Genomic DNA, 17,575 nt, shown 5'->3' on the forward strand with positions numbered 1-17,575 from the left:
CGGCTGCGACGCTGTCTCAGTCTTCCGCTTGGTCCACAGGACGCCTGCACATTTGCCAAGGCGTCTTGGCACTGCGAGCATCTTAGTGAGCGGCCTAGAGAAGCCTGCGTTTTCGGAAATCCTCAGCATAGCCTCTTCCCATGTTCTTTTCAGCTGCTTTTCGTTTCTAGGTCTTGAGAATATGGTTTGTTTCTCTAATGTGGCGAAAAAGAACATGTTTTAAGTCAGGCGCTCTCTAGACAGTCCGCATCCTGGATCGGGGCCCTTGCGCTGAGCTTTAAGCAGGCCAAAGGGGAAGCGGGGTCCTTCCCTAGGGCGGTCGCACAGGCAGCGGCGGTGCGAAACCGGGCTCCGCCGACATGTACTACAAGTTTAGCGGTTTCACGCAGAAGTTGGCTGGAGCTTGGGCTTCGGAAGCCTATAATCCGCAGGTACGGTTATGCCGCGCCGCCTTGGGCGGGAAAACGGCGGCCCGAGGCGGAGTGGCCGGGGTCCGAGCCGGGAGAGGTTTCCGCTGGCCTACCGGTTCGGTTTGTTCGTGTCTCCTGGTATCTGTACTATCTCCCAGGCTTGTAGCAGTCGCCAAGGCTTCTCTCTGTGTAGTGCGACCTAGGCAAGGTTTGCATGGCACAGAAGTTCGGTTTGATACCCTGCGGGGTTCAAGGTGACCCCTGAGGTGGCTGCTTGAGATGGATTTCGCGTAGAGTCTGTGATGCTCAGAAAGTGACTTACCTGAATGGCGTTTCAGCTTTCTCTCGTTGAGGTGGCCTTTGTGACCTTCCCTCGATACCCCTGTTACAGCCCAGAAAGCAGCTTCACCCACCTGTCAAATGGAGGGGTGGGGAGGGCGGGATTGAGAGGCTTGCCCATCATAAGGCAGGGATTTCTTCCCATACTCGGGAAAGCATGGGAAGTGACACCCAACGAGGTGTCACTTTCGTTAATTATAAAGGAGCAGAAGGTGACCATTGGGCGATCTGACATTGTTCGGGTTCCGCTTAGAGCCTACCAATGGCTTTCCATCTTCAGACTCGGTGTTTGAAAATGTGGTGTTTTAGAGTTCCATTCATACCGGTACTGAATTTAGCAGGCTTAATTTTGTGACCTTGACTGCTACTTTTGCTGTGAGCCCTTTCTAAGTCAGGGCAGCATTAATTTGGGTTAAATGCGATATGTGTCAAATGAGCAGCTTTTTTTCCCCCCAGATGGTTGGTGGTGGATAAATGCTATATATATTCTCCAGATGTGAATCATTGTTCAGAGTAGTGTGAGAGGCTTGATAGAACAAGAAGCTGGAAAACCTTAACTAGAATAATAAATGACCCTAATGGGCTGTAAAAGATGCCCTGTTATTGTTGACTCTTTGCTAGTTCCATAGGACACTACATCTTGTTTAAGGGAGCGTGTTTAAGTATGGTTTCACTCCAAGACTAGTTGTGTTTTCAGGATAAAGGAGGTCAAGAAGGGGTGAGTTTACTTTTAGGGAGGATGAGAAGAAAGTCGTGAGTTTTTTATGTGATCAGCTTTTGAAGATGGCAAGTCTGGTAGCAACCGAGTTTATAAATACAGTGCTTAATAGACCTGGCAGTTTTCAGCCCGTGATTGGTAGTATAGACTTTTTGTTGATGGGAGCGGTCATTCAGGAAGTACGTAAAAGAAAAAGAGACCGGGGCTGGAGAGATGGCTCAGTGGTTAAGAACACTGTCTGTTCATGGAGAGGTCCTGAGTTCAGATCCCAGCAATACATAGTGGTTCACAACCATCCATACTGGGATCTGATGCCCTCTTCTGGCATGCAGGTGTAAATGCAGATAGAGCACTCTTGGGTAAAATAAGTAAATAAATCATTTTTAAAAACAAAAGAGAGCCGGGCGTGGTGGCGCACGCCTTTAATCCCAGCACTCGGGTGGCAGAGGCAGGCGGATCGCTGTGAGTTCGAGGCCAGCCTGGTCTACAAAGTGAGTCCAGGACAGCCAAGGCTACACAGAGAAACCCTGTCTCGAAAAACCAAAAAAAAAAAAAAAAAATAAAAAAAAAAAAAATAATAATAATAATAATAATAATAATAATAAAATAAAAACAAAAGAAAGAGAAGAAAAAAAGAGACTGTTATAGTAATGTGAAGGGAAATGAGAAAAATTCACTCAGATTACAGTCCAGAGTTAGAAGGAGAGCTAGTGTGGTGTCACTAGAACCCAATGTACTGAGTTATAAGGAAAGAATTGCCAGGATGTTGATTGATTTCTTGCTCAGAAGATGTAGGGAAATGGCTGTTTCCATTGTGTCTTCTATAGTGTCTTTCCACTGCATAGAGAGGGTATGCTATGGCATGCGTGTGTCCTGTAACCCACTTCTTTATTGGTTTGCAGGTCACTAATAATACCACCTTTACAAAGGCCTCACATACTCTATGAAAAATCCCTGTCTGCCTTCCTATTTTTGACATTTATCAATATAGTTTTGCCAATTTTTTGAACCCCCTGTAAGCCCTACAACATACACTCTCCTGTGTACGGCTTATTTTATGTACTTTTGAGGTTCTTTCATGTTATATTTATGAATGTCTCACTATCTCTGTGTCACAGGTTTTTTGTGATGGCTGTAGATGTGCTTTTTAATTTAATTTATTTTTCATATTCATGAGTGTTTTGTCTGCATGTAAGTCTGTGCACAGTGTGCCTGCCTAGGGCCTGCAGAAGCCAGAAGAGGTTCCCAATCCCCTGGAACTGGAGTTACAGACAGTTGTGAGCCACCATGTGGGTACTGGAATTAAACCTGTGCCCTCTCCAGAGAGCAGCCAGTGCTCTTAACTGCTGCACCATCTCTCTAGTCCTAGAGATACGCTTTTGATATAATCCAGGCATAACCTAAGTTCTGTTGCTTAGAAGGAGAAAATAAAATCTGACCAAGTGACATTGAAATAAAATTGGCATTCAGAGCAGGGATTACCTAAAGGTGTCCTTCTTGAGGCAGGACTTTCAGGTTTTTAGGGAGGTGGGGGAGCTCCCTTGAATTAGATTTCACCGCAGTATTAGAATTTCTAAGTTACTTAAAGGTTTTATTCTCATGGTTGTGGAGATTGAGCCCAAGACTTCTTATCTGCTGGACAAGGGCGTTACCACTGAGCTACATGTCCAGCTCATCTCCAGTTTCCCCAGGCTATGTTGAAAGAAGCAGTTTAGCATGGGCATTAGATAAATGGCGGCTTCAGTGACTGTAGCAGTTCCTTCAGGGGCTCGTGCCCACAGACAGCACTAGGGAAACCAGGAATGTTAAACTGACAGGCTTTTCTCTTCAATGGAAGGGATTTACACCCATTTTCACTTGGAAAGCTGGGAAAGGATGCATTTAGTAGCCTGGTGATCTTTTGCTATCTGTATGTCCAGGCTTCACCTCTAACCCCCCAGAGTATTTTGTTTACCTCAGACTTCTGAGCACTGTTTCTCAGTCAGTAGAACCTATTCTCTCAGAAGAGGTACTTTGCTAAAAAGGTATTTTGCAAAAGAGTTTCAATGTGCTCATGCCTTAAACTTTGTTGTTATAACTGTCAAGGAGAAATGTTTTTCCAAAGTTGTACTGCGTTTAAATATGTAGAAAATAAACTGCTCGGGGTCAGAGTCTAGGAGTTTGAACCAACACCGACTTAGTCATGTGGAATTGGATTCTCTTCTTGCCTCATGAGGATCACTCCTCTGCCTGCTGGCCCCCCTCCCCGGTGCTCGGATTCTGATAATTAGTAGTATTTTGTCTTCTTTCTTGGACACAGTGCATTGTAAAATGAAAATACTTGGAATATTCAATATTACATAAAGAGAATAAGTAGCATGCATTAAATAACCAAATATGGAACTGCTACTTGTATAAAAGTAGCAGAGAGAGTTGTAAGTCAACTTGATGGCAACTAATTGTTCGCAGAACACTTCACAGTGGCTGATTTTTTGTGATGTGTGCCACATGAAAAGGTAAATCAAGACTGCAGTGAAATGCCACTTCATGTCTGCCTGAATGCCTGTAATAAAAAAGACAGACAGTTGCTTGTAGAAATGAAGATAGAGGGAAACCAGAAGCCTACTACATTGCTGGAGAGAATTTAAAATGGTGCAGCCACTTTGGAATGCAATTTGGTAATGTCTTAGAGTGTTTATTGCTGTGATAAACATCAGACCAAAAACAACTTGGGGAGCAAAGGGTTTATTTTGTCTTACAACTCTGTAGTTACACTCCATAGCTAAATGAATAGCAGTAGGAACTGAAGGAGAGGCCATAGAGGAACCCTGTTTACCAGCTTGCTCCTCTTGCCTTGCTCAGCACTGAGGACCAGCAGCCCAGGAGTAGTACCACTTACAGGCCAGTCTGGTGGGGGCATTTTCTTAATTGAGAATCCCAATCCCCTGATAACTCTAGCTTATGTCCAGTTGGCATAAAAGTGGCTAGTACAGGTAGTTTCTTTAAAAGGGAATATAATTTTACTATATGACCTGGCAATTCTAGCCTGGATACTAGAAATGATAGTCCTGGTGTGGGGAAGTGCGGGAGGAGCAGGATGGGAGGAGCGGGATGGGAGGAGCGGGATGGAGGAGGGTTACTGAGCCAGTAAGTTTGGCTGTGGAAAGGAATCATGAAAGCCTATGGTAAAATAACTAGATTTTATAAGAAATGAATAGAAGATTGGATGCAGAAAGCTGGGGAACAATATGCCATCTTATTGATGAGTGCCATGCTGGGGATCAGGAAGGAGTGTCCAAGATGCTGAAGGGATCGGAGGGTGGCAGTGCTCTCCATAGAGACAGGGAGCTCCTGAGAGGGTTGACAGTGAGTTTGAGGCATTTGGAGTGTGAGGTGGCAAAGGCACATGGTGAGACTGTCCAGCTTCAGCTAGAAATGATTTGTGTCACTGGAGATTTAAGCTGGTTTCCAGTCATAAATCAGGTGAACTTTTTTTTCTTTCTTTCTTTCTTTCTTTTTTTTAACATACTCTTGTAGACCAGCTTGGGGAAAAGAGATGGTTCCTTGGTAGGGAGAACTGAGCTGGCAGGGAACAATTAGTTAAAGGAACCAACTGTTGGTGAACAATTAGTTAAAGGAACTAATTGTTATGGGGAGATTGAGGAAAGGAGGAGAAAAAAGATATTGAGGCCCAGACATAAATCACGGTGCAAAACTGAAAGGTCTTCCAGCCCAGGAGAACTCCATTCCTCTTGGGCCAACCGTAGTACTTTTTTAAAAGTGAAGTTCAATTTTTTCATTACAGATTACATCATAATTTTTTTTATCTTTTATAATCAATAGAGTATTTAAAAATTAACAGAGCAAGAAAACAATCTAACAAAGAAACACAAATGGTTCTGTATAACCTACAATAAAGCATATAGCAAAAATCAATCAATATCCAAGCAATGGTCAGCATAACCTGACCAATCCCAAACCAACAGGTGTGCTATCCATCTTTATCCAAACCTAGGCTAACCGCCAAGGGGTCCTCTATTGTAAAATATCTGTAAAGTATGACTTTCCTAGCCACCTTCTATTGCTCTCAAAGCAGATTCTAAAGAAACTTTTCTGCAGCTAACAGTGTCTAGCCAGGTACTATTATGTCAAGGTTTTAACTTTCTTCCAAGCAGTTTCTGTCTGGCTGCTCACAACAGTCAGGACCAAGAACTCTCGTTGTCTCAAGCCTTTGGCCAGATGCCTTCTTTCAACATTCTCTGTGGGAAAAAGTTTTCCCTGTGTAAATTTCATTAGGGCTGAGCTCAGTCAAAGTGAGAAATAGAGAGAAAGGCAGTTCTAGGAGAAAAGGCAGATTTCAAAATAGTTTTTAGTCAAAATTATTCCATATATAGACATGGGCCATAGATAATATTTAAGGACAGGGCTGATCAGCTGGAGATCTTTGGAACTTAGTCAAGCAAAGCCTCTACGACTTGTCCTCATGTCTCTGACAACATACTTCTTTTATTTTTTATTTTTTAGATTTATTTATTATATATATAGTGTTCAGCCTGCATGTATGCCTGCACACCAGTAGAGGACACCAGATCTCATTACAGATGGTTGTGAGCCACCGTGTGGTTGCTGGGAACTAAACTCGGGACCTTTGGAAGAGCAGACAGTGCTCTTAACCTCTGAGCCATCTCTCCAACCTCAGGTTTCTAACATTTAAAAGCAATTTATTTTATGTGTAATTTATGAGTGTTTTACCTGCATTTGTATATATACGTTGCCTGGATCCCCTTAAGGGTGCTTGTGAGCCACCATGTGAGTCCTCAGCAAGAGCAACAAGTGCTCCTGACAGAGCCCTCCCTTCAGCCCCCATTAAAAACATTTTTTAAAAATGAGATAATTTTCTATCTCAATCTTCCTTAGACCTAAAAGGTAGAAGAAAATACTGAGCCAATCAGCTTTAGGAGGAAGATCAGGTTTGCTTTTTGTCTTTAAACATTTCAACTTGGGGCTGGAGAGATGCCTGTTCCATTAATTAGTACACACTCCACCTTCAGGCTCCTCAGACACTTGAATTCACATGTACACAGATGTGCCACCCCTCCCCCACAAAATACACATAATTTAAAAATAAATCCTTTTTTATTTAAATTTGAGCTAGACACTATACCAGCACTGCCGAGCCCACTACTGCTCACACTGTACCTAATAAACCATATCATTTCTTTAAAAATTGAGCCCAGTGCCCTGGCACAGCTGAGTAACTCCACCGTAGAGACTAGAAGCAGGAGAATCAGGAGTCCAAGGTCACCCTTGGGTACAGGGTAAGTTCTAGGCAAAACATAGAGGCAGGGCGGCGCTCTCTGAGTTGGAGGCCAGCCTGGGCTACAAAAGCAAGTCCAGGACAGCCAAGGCTACAGAGAGAAACCCTGTCTCGAAAAAAACCAAAAATACTAAGGAAAGAAAAGCAAAACCCAAAACATACAGTTTGGAGCAGTTAGAGGCTGACGGTCTCCTGTGTAGCATTCTTGTGTCCCTGTTTTCAGTCTCCAGGTCACATTCCTTTCCTGCTTTTTAGCAATTAAACAGGAAGAATTTAAGTGTCGTAAACTGTTACAGAGGTAGGGACTATGTACAGAATCAGTATTAAAAAGTGAAGTCTGAAGCTGGGGCGTGGCTCAGTGGTAGAACACTTGCTTACCATGAATAAGGCTCTGGGTTCAAACCCTAGCAGTGAAAAAAAGGTAAAGCCGGATTTCATGTATTTTAATGAATCTTCCAGGAGTTTCCCCCTTGCCACAGGAGGAGAAGCTCTGCCATCTAGTGCCAGGTAGTAGGCTTCAGTGTTTTCAAGTCCACGGTGTTCTATGCTACTATAATCCTGTCACTTGGGAGGCAGAGGCAGGAGGATCAGGAGTTCGAGTCCAGCCTGGGCTACAAGTGAATTAAGGGCGAGCTTAGGATACATGGGGCTGTCTTAAGCAAACAAAAGCCAAGTTCGGGGGGGGGGGTATTTGAAGACTTTCCCTGGGGTGATGTAAGAAGATGGGAATGCATAAGCTGTGTAGACATCTGAGGAGCATTCCAGACAGAGGAACGCGCTGAGAGTAAGGAGGCTCATGGGGGCATTTGAAGGGTGTGTGGGGTGTTAGTTTAAGGAGAAGGAAGGGGCTGAAATAGGGGAGTGAAGAGAAGGGGTGCTCCTTGCAGAACTCTAAAGCTGTTAGAAGAACTTGGGGTTTTTTGTTTGTTTGGTTGATTGGTTTGGCTTTTGAGACAGGGTTTCTCTCTGTGGCCATGGCTGTCCTGGGACTCTATAGACCAGGCTGGCCTTGAACTCTATTCCACTGCCTCTGTCTCCCAGAGTACTGGGATCAAACCACTGTGCACACCATCTAAAACCCCAGTTTAGGACTTGGGTTTTGTTCTGTAAAATAGGCATCTTGGGGAGCTTGAGTCTCCAGTGGCAATGCCTTCTATTTAACAGAGCCAAGGAGTGGACTGCCAGGCAGCCATTGTGGACACAGAGACCAGTTTGGAGGCTGCAGTCACATGATGCACTGGCATACATGCGTGTACAGCCAGTTCCCGGTGTACGCAGCTTTTCAGACGCCCAGCACTGGTCAGCTGTCTCTGCCTGGCCTCGCACTTGAGGGCGGTCTGTCGTGAGGACGGGAGGTGAGGTGTCGGGCCCATGCTTCTTACTGCAGGCAACTGCGTATGAGCGGGTAGTGCAGTAAGGCCAGCCACCTCACTGGGGACAAGACAAACTCGTCATAGCTGATGGGATGAGATACCAAAGTAGGACATCATTTCAGAAGTCTGTATTCTGAATTTTTATAATGCATACATGGAATCATTTTAAACTGTTGGGGTAGCTGATGTTTGTGTGCGTGTCTGGTGTAGAGTAAGTGTTGGTCATACCCGTGGGAGAGTGAATGCGTTACCCTAGTGGGCCGTTCCCATACCACACCGACTTTACTTCGGTACGGTGTTCATGTGGCTTTGGGTTCCATTCATCTTCTTGCCTGGTTGGTGGGGACAGCATTAGTGGTTTCTTTCTTTGTTTCTTGTTTTGTTTTTCAAGACAGGGTTTCTCTGTATGGGCTTGCCTGTCCTGGGCTGGCTTTGTAGACTAGGCTGGCCTTGAACTCAGAGATCTACCTGCCTCTGCCTCCCAAGTGCAGGAATTGAAAGAGTGGGCCACCACTGGCCATCCTACAATGCATTCTTACCCGCCCTCTCTCCTCTCTCTGCACTGATGCTTTAAATATCTGATCTCTAGATCTTGTCAATTATAGATTTCTTTGAGAAATAAGGACTCCAGTGATTATAGTCTAAGTTTGAAACTTCTTTCAAATGTAAAATTTTATTAATTTTTTAAAGATTTATTTATTTATTATTTATACAGTATTCTGCCTGCATGTACATGTGCAGGCCAGAAGAGGGCACCAGATCTCATAGATGGTTGTGAGCCACCATGTGGTTGCTGGGAATTGAACTCAGGACCTTTGAAAGAGCAGCCCTTAACCTCTTAACCTCTAAGCCATCTCTCCAGCCTCCCAAAATTTTTATTTTTTCTAGTTAGAATTTAAAGGATAATTTTACTGGCTTGTAACTTTTAAAACTTCAACTTTAGAATGCAGTGTTGTTATGGAGAACTTGTGTGTATAGTTACTTAGCAGCTTTGCACCTTCAGATAATAAACAGACAGAGTTCCCTTTAGTTTTGGTTTGTTTGCTTGTTTTTGTGGTGCTGGACTATACTACTGGACAAGGAACCTGCCTTAGGTTCTTAGAAAACAACAAGGTAGCCCTTCAAGCCAGCACTCGGGCAGAGGCAGGTGGACCTCACTGAGTTCAAGGCTGACCTGGTCTACATAGGACCTCCTGGTCAGTGGAGGCTACGTAGTGAGGAGGACCCTGTCTCTAACAACAGCACCCCTTCCAGTAGTGTATTGAGCCGTAGTAAGTATGCTATCCCGTTCACCGTTTATAGAGTTCAATAGTGCGGTGTATGTACCTATTGCCAGCTGATTAGGAAGGTGAAGCCAGTGGGCTGTGTGTGGCCAGGAGTTTGAGGGCAATACAGCAAGCCTCCCATGTGCATTGCCACTACAGTTCTGTTTAAGATTTATTTTTAGCCAGGAATGGTGGCACACACTTTAGTCCCACATCTTGGGAGGCAGAGGCCAGTGATCTATATGTTTGAGGCCACCTTGGTTTACACATCAAATCCAGGCCACCCTCAAAAAAAAAAAAAAAGGATATATTTGTATTATACCTGTGTTATGTCTGTGTGTGGGCATGTACACCTGTATTTGGGTGCTTGTAGAATTGAGAGCTATCAGGTACCCTGGAGCTAGGGTTTCAATCATTGTGAACCACCGCTTGTGAGTACTGGCAATTGAGCTTGTATCCTCACACTTAATGGCTGAGCCTTCTCTGCATCCCACCCCCACCCCCATTTATTTGAGAACAATTGCACAACTTTACAAAGAAAGCCATCCTTCTCAGCTAGCAGCCTCTTCCACTCCTCTAAACAGCCAGTGATGGACTCCTGTTGCTAGAACTCTCTACTCCGCACTCCGTCTTTTTGTTTTTTTGAGACAGGGTTTCTCTGTGTAGCTTTGGCTGTGTAAACCAGGCTGGCCTGGGGCGCAGTGATCTACCTGCCTCTGCTGCTTCCCAAGTGCTGAGATTAAAGGCGTGCACCACTACTGCTGGCTAATGTGTAGTCTTTTGCGCTAGATTCTGTTCGTGCATGTGTGTGTACCTCAGCCAGATGTAAACCTCATTCTCAGGAGCCATCCACTTGATTTATGTATTCACTGGGCCTTGGGGCTCTCCAGTTAAGCTAGGTGAATCCTAAGGATCTCCTGTTTCTGCTCCACCTCCCAGTGTTGAGATTACAAGCTGCTGTCTCTATACCCAGCCTCATACTTGGTGCTTGGGAGTGAGCTCAGGCCTCCTTGCAAGCACAAGCGCTTTCCTGACTTAGCTTCTCTGTGTTAGGACATCAGTTCAGACAATGAGAGAGGGCAGCAAGGGCCTAGTAAACACAGTACTTCTCGAAGCTCACATGGGGCCTTTCTTGTCTTTCCCATCTCACAGGTAGAGTTCTTGACAGTTTGCTTTGGGAAAGCAGGTGAGGGTGTTTTGTCAGAGGGCCGAGAGGCACCCAAAGGCCCCATAATGCAAGTGACAGAGACCCTGTTCCTGCCCTTACGTGGTTAGTGTGCTTGTGGACCTAGCTCAGCGGCCCAGGCACACTCACGCTGTTGCCCTCGCTCTCCTGCAGGGCTTGAAGCCGGTGTCCACAGAAGCGCCGCCCATCATCTTTGCCACTCCAACTAAACTGACCTCCAGTGTGACAGCGTATGATTATGCCGGGAAGAACAAAGTTCCAGAGCTGCAGAAATTCTTCCAGGTGAGTGAAGGCAGGAGCAGAGAACCGAGACGCATGAGTGTGTGGATTGGGGTGGGCAGCTTCTGATAGTGTGTTCTCCCCAGCCTCCCTTTTTAAAAATAGAACTCCTGACTTTAGTTTGGTCCATTGCCTAATAGAGCCTTTTTACAGGTAGATGCCAGTAACAGGGAAGGGGGGATAATGGCCTTATTGCCGTGTAACGTGCACAGGTTTTCAGATTGCTCAGCAGTGTGGCTCCTCATAGTCACGGAGAGGACACAGGAGCGTATGCAATGACACTGAGTTGGCCAGTGCCTGTTAATGTCTGTCATACACACAGTGACTTGTACAAAGTCTGTGTGTGTGTGTGTGTGTGTGTGTGTGTGTGTGTGTGTTGACTCTGTTTCTTAGCAATTAAACTTTATTATGCAACCCAACTAGCTTATAAAAGAAGGAAAAAGGTTAAAGGGACGAAAGAGTGAACCTTCCGGTAGCCGTTCCACGGGACGGATCCTTAGGTGTCTCTCTGGCCGGCGTGCTGATCCAGCTTGTCCGCTGCTGCCTGCACGCTCTCCCTGCAGCCGACTTTGTTTTTCTCCCTTCCCCAACTCCCTCAGTCACGTGGGAAGGACCGGCTCCTTCTCCCAGTGAGGGTCCATTAGAAAGACAAGTCCAGGTGGGGTTCCCAGGTCTGCTTCCTGAATTCCAGACCCAGGATGGCTCCACTCAGTCTGTCACAAGGTATTCATGGGGTGCCCAAGGGTAAAGCCCGCCAAGACTGCTCCCACCTGTGACAAAGCTTACTCCTTCCCACGTGTGTGTGTGTGTGTGTGTGTGTGTGTGTGTGTGTGTGTGTGTGTGTAGACCAGGAAAGGCTGTTGAATCCTCTGGAGCTGAAATTACAGGCGGTTATAGGAACTGACCTGAGAGCAGCAAGGGCTTGTAACTCCTGAGCATCTTGCCAGCCCTATGCAGTGACTTTTGGCAGCCATTTTTCTTCTGGGTACTTCTTGCTTGGTACTACAGTTCACTGCACTGTTGGTGGAAGCTGGGGAGCCCTCTTAGGTCATCAACAGAGAGAAGCCAGAATTGATACTTCCTGTGATTAATCTACTTAGAGATACTCAAGCACCACGTGACCTGACTCTCACTTGCTGGGGAGTGGGAGCCCATTACAGCTATCACTCCACAGTTGCTTGCCCCAAAGAGTATGTAAGTGAAACTGTAGCCAGCTGTGGAAGGCAGCAGCCGGTTCCGGATGGACGGGTGTGTTGTTAGCTGGCTCTTGTGACTGTGCTGTCCTGGTGAGGAGGCTAACTACATGCAGACATGCTCAGGGCACTCCTGTGCCTGCGCTTTGTATAGGGGCTCATAGTCTGTACTTTTTAAACGTTCCCCGGGGCTCTGCTTGTGGCCCAGTAATAACAGGGTGAAGGCCTTGGAAACACGGACAGACTCCACTGTGGAGAAAGACCTCAGATTAAAATCGTGAGCTCCACTTTGAAGGAAGTATCCCAGTGTTCTGCCAGACTCCGATGCACCACAGTCTCACACTTAGCTTGTTTATGGAGTAGTTTTCACTGTGTACAGAGTTTTCTTCAATCTGTTGTAAAATCTTTTATACTCGCCAACTCATTGTCACTTCTTGCTTTCCAGAAGGCTGACGGTGTGCCCATCCACCTGAAACGAGGCCTTCCTGACCAAATGCTTTACCGGACCACTATGGCTCTGACTGTGGGAGGGACTATCTACTGCCTGATCGCCCTCTACATGGCTTCGCAGCCCAAAAACAAATGAGTCAACCGAGTTACTTTGTGGTACAAATCCATTGAAGTTCCATTTTTCATTATTTCTGTTTTGTTTCCGTTTTTGTTTTTTGTTTTTTTTTTTTTTTTTTTTTCCACTTGAATAGTCTACTTGATGTTTTTGCAAACAAAGGAAAAGATAAGAATACAGAGTTTTGGTTTATTTATGAGGTGCAGATGGCCTGTCAGATGTCAGCTCAGTTGACAGTTTAAATGTTGTTTAAGGAAATGACACCAAGCTGTATGTGTGCTCCTGATTCCCCTGGAGCTTCTGGGTGAGAGCTGCGCACAGCTCATCGACAGCAGCCAGCGCGCAGGGCCTCTGGGGCTGGACGGTGGCTAAGCAGGAACCACAGGAGGAAGACAAAAGCCAGAGGTCAGGTGTGTGAAATGGGGGGTTTGAGTTAGTCACCTGCAGGATTTTCCTGCCTTGCAGTAAAATGTTAATAGAAATTTGCAATCTGCCTCTATTTATTGGGTAGTTTGTTTCAAAGGGTTATTTGTGTCGCCCAGATCTTTAGTGAAATGTTATGTGTTTGTTCCATTGTGGGAAAGAGGACACCTGTCAGCGTTGCACTTTAGACAGCTGCACCAGAAGCTCTCCTTCAGTATGGCTATGGCTTTAAGTTATTTGACTGAAGAATAAATACATGAATAAAAAGTTTTAGTTTGAAATTCTCTTTTTTTTTTCTTTTTTCTTTTTCTGGCAGTGTCTTACTCTGTTTCACTGGCTGACCTAGAACTCACTATGTAGACCAGGCTGGCCTCAAACTCTCAAGAAATCTATCTGCCTCTGCTTCTGCCTTGGGAGTGCTGGGATTAAAGGTGTGTGCCACCATGCCCAGCTTGAAAGTTCTTTTGAATTAAACAGTCTTCCAGAATAATCACAGAGCATGAGGTACCCTAACCCTGATTCTTCTTGGTTTCCCTTTAATTAGCCAGCAGATCTTATTTGTTTGTTATACGTGTATTTTATATGTGTATGTCTGTGTGCGATCTGTGTGCCTGGTTCCCATGGAGATGAGAAGAGGATGTCAGACCCCCTAAGACTTAAGTTCCAGTGGGTTGTGAGCCTACCTTCTGGGAATTGAACCCTGGTCCTCAGCAAGAACAAGTGCTCTTAGCCACTGAGCCATCTCTGCAGTCCAGCGCCATCTCTACAAGACAGTTTTTCAGAGTCAGGTGATGGGATTCTAATGGCATACTGTTGATTTCCGTGTAGTTTCTAAGACTCCTTCTTGCTTGCTGCGTAGTGAAGTGGACCTGTAAAATGCACAGTTCATCTGTCCCAAGCTCACTTGGCCTTTGTCAGCACTGAAAGCTGGCATAATGCATGTAGCTCATGGTCTGCGTCTTGCCGCAGCACAGCACAGTGCCTTCTTGAGAATAAGTGTGGCATTAGCTCATGCCTGCCTTCTCATAGTCTGGAGGCTGGCACAGCACCAGAAGTTTGAGACCAACCTGAGCTACATGAAGACCCTGTCTTAGAGAAAACGTGCAACAGCAGATTTTTAGTATGTTTTCAGGGACCTAGGTTCAATTACTAGCACCCACATACAGCTTATCCCCAGCTGTAGCTCCAGTTCCTGGTGTCTGTCACCCTTTTTTGGCTTCCTGCAGGCACCAGGCATGCACATGATGCATAGACGCACTCATACACAGAAAACATTTTTTTAAATTTAGATTTATTTATCTCTCTCTCTCTCTCTCTCTCTCTCTCTCTCTCTCTCTCTCTCTCTCTGTGTGTGTGTGTGTGTGTGTGTGTGTGTGTGTGTGTGTGTGTGTACCTATACACCTGGTGTCTAAGGAGGTCAGAAAAAGACAACACAAGTCCAGGGAAGTCAGGACAGGAATTGAAAGCAGGAACAGAGGGTGTGGAGGAGCACTGCTCATGACCTCACTTCTCATGTCTTGTTCGAGGGCCAGCACTCACGGGCAAGGCGAATGGAGCTGATTTCTTAATTGAGAGTCCCTCTTTCTGGTGGCTCTAGCTTGCCAAGTTCACATGAACCTAGCCAGGACAGCTGACCATCGTCAACCTGACACACCCGTGCAACACTATTAAATGATAGCTTTTCCTTTTTTGTTCATCTCAAGATCTCATATTAAGGCGATGGAGAGATGGCTCAGAGGTTAAGAGCACTTGACTGCTCTTCCAAAGGTCCTGAGTTCAATTCCCAGCAACCACATGGTGGCTCACAACCATCTATAGTGTGATCTGATATCCTCTTCTGACTTGCAGGCGTACATGCAGGCAGAGCACTGTATACATAATAATAAATACATCTTTAAAAAAAAAGATCTCATTACTGTAACAGTGTAACGCATTCCAACTTTTAAAACTCCCACAGTCTTTAAAAATTGAGTCACTTGCCAGGCGCAGTGGTGTACGCCTGTAATCCCAGCATTCTGGAGGCAGATGCAGGCAGATCACTGTGAATTTGAGGCCAGTGTGGTCTATGAAGAGAGTCCAGGACAGCCAGGGCTACACAGAAAACCTGCCTCAAAAAACAACAAACAAAATAATCCAGTTTCTCTAAAATTTCAAAGTCTGTGGTAGGCTCCTTTGGCACAATTAACATCCAATCAAGACAAAATTAAAGTACAGCAGGACAGACAACTCTGTCCAATGTCTGGACTCTGTTCACAATCCTTTGGCCTCCAAAGGGCCTAGTCACTTGAGTTTTTCTGGCTCTGCCATCCAAAGCACACACAGCTCATTACTAAGGCCCAGCCTGGCTCTACTCCATACCTGCTATAATAGTTGGTGGTGGCCCCACGCCACTGATGTTTCCAAATGCTGTGCTTGCCACTGCAATAAGCTGCAGTGTCACCAACAGTTGCTCCTGGGTTCTCTTCAGGGACTAACCGTGCCACCTGTTGCCAACCCTAACCCTTTCTCCATGACCCCTTCTATCCTGGGGTTTCCACTGCTACTTGAGGCTGCACCTTCACCAGTGACAGCTGGCCTCTCACAATGCCACGCCTCAGCTGTCTTCCACAGCTCCTTCATGCCTTCAAAACCAGCACCACCTAGACGTGTTACATATTGCCGAATTTGGCTGGCACAGCACAAGGCCTTGGCTTGCCTTTGGGATACAGCTTCTGTGTGCTGACCATAAGGAAACGTCCTGGAAGATTCTGCCTCAATGATGCTAGTCTCAGTCACAGCTGGTTCTCCACAGCTGACCAGTATTAATTGTCCCAGCAAAGCAAAAATTTCATTCTGGTGGTTTTTAATTCAAAGCAGCATAGGATTGGCCCTGATAGAAACATCACAAGCCAGTCCTCTACTGTCCAATTGCCCTCAGCATCATCTAGGTTCCCACAGCAGCCCTGAGCACTCAAGACCTTTTCTAGCCCAAATTCCAAAGTTCTTCCTCAGTCCTTCCCAAAACAATATGGTTAAGTCTGCTCCAGCGATACCCGACTCCTGGTGCCAGTTTCTGCCTCTGTTAGGGTTTCTATTGCTGTGGTAATACAATATGGCCAAAAGTACCCCAGGGAGGAAAGTGTTTAGGGAAGTCAGGACAGGAACCTGGAGGCAGGAGCTGATGCAGAGGCTCTGAAAGAGTGCTTCTTATGGGCTTCCTTCCTCATGGTTTGATCAGCCTGCTTTCTTAGAACACGCAGGACCACCTGTCCAGGGGTGGTACCACCCACTGGTTACCAGGCCATCTCATATTGGATTTGGGGGGGGGGGGTTGGGATTTTGAGACAGGGTTTCCCTGTGTAGCCCTGGCTGTCCTAGACTCACTTTGTAGACCAGGCTGGCCTTGAACTCACAGTGATCCGCCTGCCTCTGCCTCCTCAGTGCTGGGCTTAAAGGCAAACGCCACCACACCTTTTAATTAATCCAAAAAATTCGCTGTAGGCTTGCCCACAGACAAATCTTAGGGAGTCATTCTCTGTTGAGAGCCCCTCTTCCCAAGTGTCTAGCTTGTGTCAAGTTGACACAAAACTAGCCAGGGTGCTTGGGAACATACTTGCCTAGTGTGGTGATAAAAGTCCCCATAGATGGAGGTGGTGGCACATGCCTTTCATCCCAGCACTCGAGAGGCAGGGGCAGGCAGATCTCCGAGTTCGAGGTCAGCCTGGTCTACAGAATGAGTTCCAAGACATCCACAGCTACACAGAGAAACCCTGTCTCAAAGAACTAAGGAGAAGAAGGCCCATAGGGAGTGGCACTATTAGCAAGTGTGGCCTTGTTGGAGGAAGCATGTCATCGGGGGTGGGTTTTGAGGTCTCAGATGCTCAAATCAGGCCGGATGTGGCCTTCTGTTCCTGCTGCCTGTGGATTTGCCTGTGTATCTGCTCCAGCACCATGCTGCCTGTGTGCTGCCATGCCGCCCACCATGAGGACAATGCACCAAACCTCTGAAACTGTAAGGCAGCCTCAATAAAATGTCTTCCTTTGTAAGAGTTGCCGTGGTCACGATGTCTCTTCACAGCAATAGAACCCTAAGACACTCAGCATGCAGAAAGCCCAGCTTGGGGTAAGATTCTGTTTAAAAAAGAAAAAAAAAAAAAAAAAAAAAAAAAAAAAAACCCTCTCAGGCCAAGCGGTGGTGGCACAGTCTTTGATCCCAGCACTTGGGAGGCAGAGGCAGGTAGGTCCCTGTGAGTTCGAGGCCAGCCTGGTCTACAATGCGAGTCCAGGACAGCCAATACGAGTCCAGGACAGCCAAGGCTACACAGAGAAAACCTGTCTCCAAGCAAACAAGGAAAAAAAAAATCTCTCAGCAACCTTAACGGACCCTTCTCTTCCATAATGAAAGCTCAATGTGCCCAATCTTGTGCAGTGATCGTGGGGGCTCAAGAGGACACCTCCATCTCACAGCGTTCTGCCTTCCCTCTGGGTCTTAGATTCTTTTTACGCCTCTCCTGGGAGGGCATGCTATAGATGTCCTGTTCAGAACAGA

The 17,575-nt window shown here is 46.0% G+C and overlaps 1 protein-coding gene across 1 annotated transcript; it reads left to right on the forward strand.

Annotated features, from left to right (window-relative positions):
• The first annotated feature begins 43 nt into the window (after positions 1-43).
• On the forward strand, positions 44-13,328 carry LOC127203652 (cytochrome c oxidase subunit 7A-related protein, mitochondrial). The gene is made up of 3 exons (XM_051162517.1): positions 44-431; positions 10,741-10,869; positions 12,505-13,328. Exons 1-3 carry the CDS (start codon positions 360-362, stop codon positions 12,643-12,645), a joined length of 342 nt encoding a protein of 113 aa, XP_051018474.1. The 5' UTR covers positions 44-359; the 3' UTR covers positions 12,646-13,328.
• The last annotated feature ends 4,247 nt before the right edge of the window (positions 13,329-17,575 follow it).

This window comes from Acomys russatus, chromosome 1 (assembly GCF_903995435.1).
Source record: "Acomys russatus chromosome 1, mAcoRus1.1, whole genome shotgun sequence".
Classification (NCBI taxonomy): Eukaryota; Metazoa; Chordata; class Mammalia; order Rodentia; family Muridae; genus Acomys; species Acomys russatus.